The sequence below is a fragment of the Drosophila sechellia genome, unplaced genomic scaffold, assembly GCF_004382195.2.
Source record: "Drosophila sechellia strain sech25 unplaced genomic scaffold, ASM438219v1 U_103, whole genome shotgun sequence".
Taxonomy (NCBI): domain Eukaryota; kingdom Metazoa; phylum Arthropoda; class Insecta; order Diptera; family Drosophilidae; genus Drosophila; species Drosophila sechellia.
In genome coordinates this window covers 26,685-30,780 of record NW_022611049.1, presented here as the reverse complement: position 1 = coordinate 30,780, position 4,096 = coordinate 26,685, and the positions used below count along the sequence as shown (strand labels likewise).

The following is a 4,096-nucleotide window of genomic DNA, read 5'->3' as shown; positions in this document are numbered from 1 at the left end:
TTCTCCAACTTTATTTGTAGCAAACTGTCGAGGGACTCAAACTTCAACAATAACTCCTTTTAGGTCCCATCAACCCCTACCAATATCTCATTTGAATGGCACACATCTAGAAGGAACACCAAAACTTTAGGCATTAAAATAAAATATACACAACAATTTAGACAAATTATAAGATAGAATCTCTCATTAAACGAAAGGCAAACGAAGCAAGGATCCATAGATCGACATAATATAAATTTCAATATTTGAAATACTTCGCGTTCAATTTTTCTCGTATGAAAGACCCAATTAAAAGCAAAAACTATTTAATTAATGCTGTTAATTAACGTATAATTTGACAACGTAATACAGATGATAATAATAATTATATATATATACACCATAAACGATTTTTAAAATAAGCTGAATAAAATTGATATATGAGTAACACGTTAAAAGCTGTTAAAAATAAAACGAAACCAAATAAAACGGATACAAATTGTATTGTAGTACTTATTTTAATTGAAGAAAATAAAGCATTATTAATTATATATAATATTTCACTGCTAATAGTTTCTTTATTGTGAAATCGAGTTTAATCGAGTTTGGTCATTCTACGATTACTCCTTCAAACCACCACGTCGGCCAGCCAGAAGAACTGACGCACTTCCTCCTCGTTGGATGGTCGGCAATGCGGCGGCGGGGTGATCAGTGAGTTCCGGAGCGACTTCATGGCCAGCATGTTCCGCTTTACGGCCATGGAAAGGTCGATGATCCGCTCTGGATAATGGACTCCGATCAGGCACTCGTACTGCTCCTGCTGCTCGGCAGACATTCGCCAGGGCTCATGACTGGGAAAACAGAGTGGGATTTACAGTTCAAAATATATATTAAAAATATAAATAATAATAGTAATTAATAATACGTGTATATAAACAGGACTATTCAACGAATCATAAGTTTAGACGACAAAGCAGTTATCATATATTGCGTATACGACACGTATTACAAAATTATTTATACATCTCATTACAAACTTACACAAATTCCTTGGGCACATTCATCAACTCCGGGACATACTGCTTGATGTAGGTGCCATCCGGATCAAGTCGCTTGGCCAGTGCCACCGGACAGGTGACCAGGGATGAGTCCAGCAGCCTTTCAAACGCCGAGCTGGATACCCACATCCAGTTGCCAGCGCAGACCGACCAATCTGCATCCAGCAGATACTTCAGGAAGTGCTGCAGTCCATGCTCCCAGCTCTGCCACAATCCGCCGCGCGTGAGGAAGGTGGCCACCGTGTTGCGCAGCGTGTGATGGAGCCATCCCTCGGCCAGGAGTTGTCGCATGGCGCCGTCGATGAGCGGGAATCCCGTTTGGCCTAAGCGCCAGCGCTGCAGAAGATCCTCGTTCGGCTTGGCCCACGGGATGCTCAGGCAGATCTCATTGCCCTCCATGCGATCGTAGTTTGGATTGTTCACCGACATGGTGTAGAAGTACTCTCGCCAGATCAACTGTCCCGTGATGTGCGCGCCGCCAGTCATCTGAACGCCACGCACACAGGCGCGCAACTGGACATTCTTGAAGAGATCGTGGACGCTCCAGTAGAAGCGACGCACCGAAAGGCAACCAAAGCGCAGGTGGGCGCTCATCGACTTTGGAGAGTCGTGGATATTGGGCAGCGCCTGGTTGGGCAGATAGAATCCACGCTCAAACGCGTGCTGCTCCACTTTCAGACGCTCATCCAACAGAAGTAAGGCCTGTGTTTCTCCGCCGCGCCAGTTAATCTTGGCCAGGAAACCCATGTTGTCCCCATACACATTGAAGTGCTCCGGCGTGGGCAGCTGATCGAACAACTTAAGACTGCGGCAAAACTCGGGGTCCAGCTCCACAAAGGTGGCATCATCCAGTCGAGCATCAGCGGTGGGTCGCGGCGGAAGCCCAATAATTTGAACCGTGTGCTAAAATATAATGAAATAAATTAAAATATAATTTTATTGCAGATATGAGTATCAGATAGTTATATTTTTACATTTATTTTAAGGATATATTCTCAAAGAATATTAAATCTAGGGATCTAAGATCTAAACCCACCAGGAACATTTGGTAGGTCAGCGGTGGAATGCCACCATTGGTCTCAATCACCAATTGCGGATCCCACAGCGTGTGTGATACCTTCTCGACAAAGTCGATACTCAGCTCCCGACATAGAGAACGGATGCTCTCATCGCGCTCATTCCAAATTGGCTCGCAGTCCTGCTCTATGCAAATCCTGTGCAGACGCAATTGCTCGTGTAGCCGGCGAAAGATATATGCCGGTTCGCCCTCGAAGACGAGGAGACGTCCACGTCCATCAGTTGCCGCCTGCAGCTGATCATCGATATCCTGCAGCGAGTCCAGCAGGAAACGCATCCGATTGTAACCCACATTCTTGGTACCTGTTAGGGAAGCGGCTTTTTCAGTTTCATATTTCGTTCTTAAAAGTTATTTTAAGAGTTATAAGTTTAGAAAAAAGTATGAATTTTCAAAGGTTTTTAGAAGTTTAAAAACTTAAGCATGCACAATTTTTGAAAAATTAAGAATACAAAACAAATTTTAGATAACTTTTCAGCTTTTGTGCACACAAAAGATTCAGTTTAGCCCATTTTCCATTGCAATAACTGTTTACCCGCTTTAACCCACAAAAACGACTCTTATCGGTCAAGTGAATGGGTTGCTATAGGTTTTCCCGTTTCTCGCCGACTTTTTCAGAAAGCGAGCTGTTTAAACAGAAGCATTATACTGCTATTCTGGTTTGCACTCATTTTGCATTGTCTTACTATCTGTATCTCTCTCTCAGCGATTCGACGGAAAATTCTCAAAACCGCTAGCCACAAATCGCATTAGAGCGCATCGTTTGTTTTGCTCTACCACGCAAAAGTGCATTAGGTTTTCCCTCCTGCATTTTCCGCCCCTGCAGCTCTCGCCCTCTCTCCATTTCCACGGGCAGCGAAAACGCTGAATTCGCAGCGGTCGCGGAAAGCGGAGGTATGTGATAACCGATGCAAGTCGCAAAAAAATGATATTAGCTCATACGGAGAATGAGCGTGTATAGCAATCAAACTAAAAGTATTTACTTTAACCCTCTGTTGCCAACGGTTTTTTATGTGCATTTAGTAGATTGTTTAAACTCTTTTTAAAAATCTATTTTTACAGAAACTTCTGATGATTTTGAATTAGCAAATAAATATAGATATATTCTTTTATTTTTGATGCTGTGTATCTATTAACTATTATATATATATATATATATTATATCTATTATAACGGAAAATTAAGACGATTATCTAAATATTTTAAATATAAAGTGCAATATCTCATAAAAAGTTTACTTTTGAAGTAATAGTTTGGGAAATCCAACTTTTCAAAAGTGTACGTAGGTGCAAGGTAAGTTCAAGGTTTCCTATAATCCATTTAGTTAATCCTATAATCCATTTTCAAAAACTAAGTTCTTACCTGCACTCTCTCCATCGAATATGAAAACGGGAATAATGGCTATACCCTGATCCTTATCGGCGAGGGCGGCCAATAGAGCGGGATTATCATGGAGGCGCAGTCCATGGCGAAACCAAATCACATTCGCCCCTCGCGTGGCCATCGGAGAGGAGTTCCCTGCTTTTGGGTTTCAAAAATCCCCCTGATCCCAGTTTTGATCGGAAAGAACAGTTTTCCAGCTGGTGAAAAGATTTTCTTTTTTCCGCACTCGCGATTCGCTCTCGCCGGCAACTAATTGACGAATGAGAATGTGAATGCGAAATTCGAGTGCTGAGAACGTTTCTACAACTGCAGCTCAACGTTCCGTGCTCGGCGTTATAAGCTAAAATGAATCGCACAAGTAAGGTGAGTGCAACAGAGATGGTGAGAAAGAGACCTGTCGGAACCGCATACTGAAAAAAATTACTTACTTCCCAATAATTCAGTTAAAGTTGAGCAACCCCAAACACAGGCTAGAACTGAGAATATTATATGTTTACGACGAATTAAATACTTTTACACTCTCTCTAACATCAAAATATCGTAGTTAATAAATTGTTTAGTTATTGCTTATATTTTGAATTTCTATGCATATTTAATATTA

At 41.6% G+C, this 4,096-nt stretch overlaps 1 protein-coding gene across 2 annotated transcripts; it reads right to left on the bottom strand.

The window, feature by feature from the left end:
• Nucleotides 1–478: 478 nt before the first annotated feature.
• On the bottom strand, nt 479–3,806 carry LOC6619097 (cryptochrome-1). 2 transcript variants are annotated; one of them, XM_002043301.2, is made up of 4 exons: nt 3,475–3,806; nt 2,074–2,417; nt 1,021–1,940; nt 479–830 (listed from the first exon to the last, which is right to left on the bottom strand). In XM_002043301.2, the coding sequence occupies exons 1-4, from the start codon at nt 3,614–3,616 to the stop codon at nt 608–610; spliced, it is 1,629 nt and encodes a 542-aa protein (XP_002043337.1). In that variant the 5' UTR covers nt 3,617–3,806; the 3' UTR covers nt 479–607. The 2 variants fall into 2 exon arrangements, with proteins under 2 accessions (XP_002043337.1, XP_032582816.1); XM_032726925.1 differs by lacking the exon at nt 2,074–2,417 and having other exon boundaries at nt 3,475–3,583.
• Between the last annotated feature and the right edge of the window lie 290 nt (nt 3,807–4,096).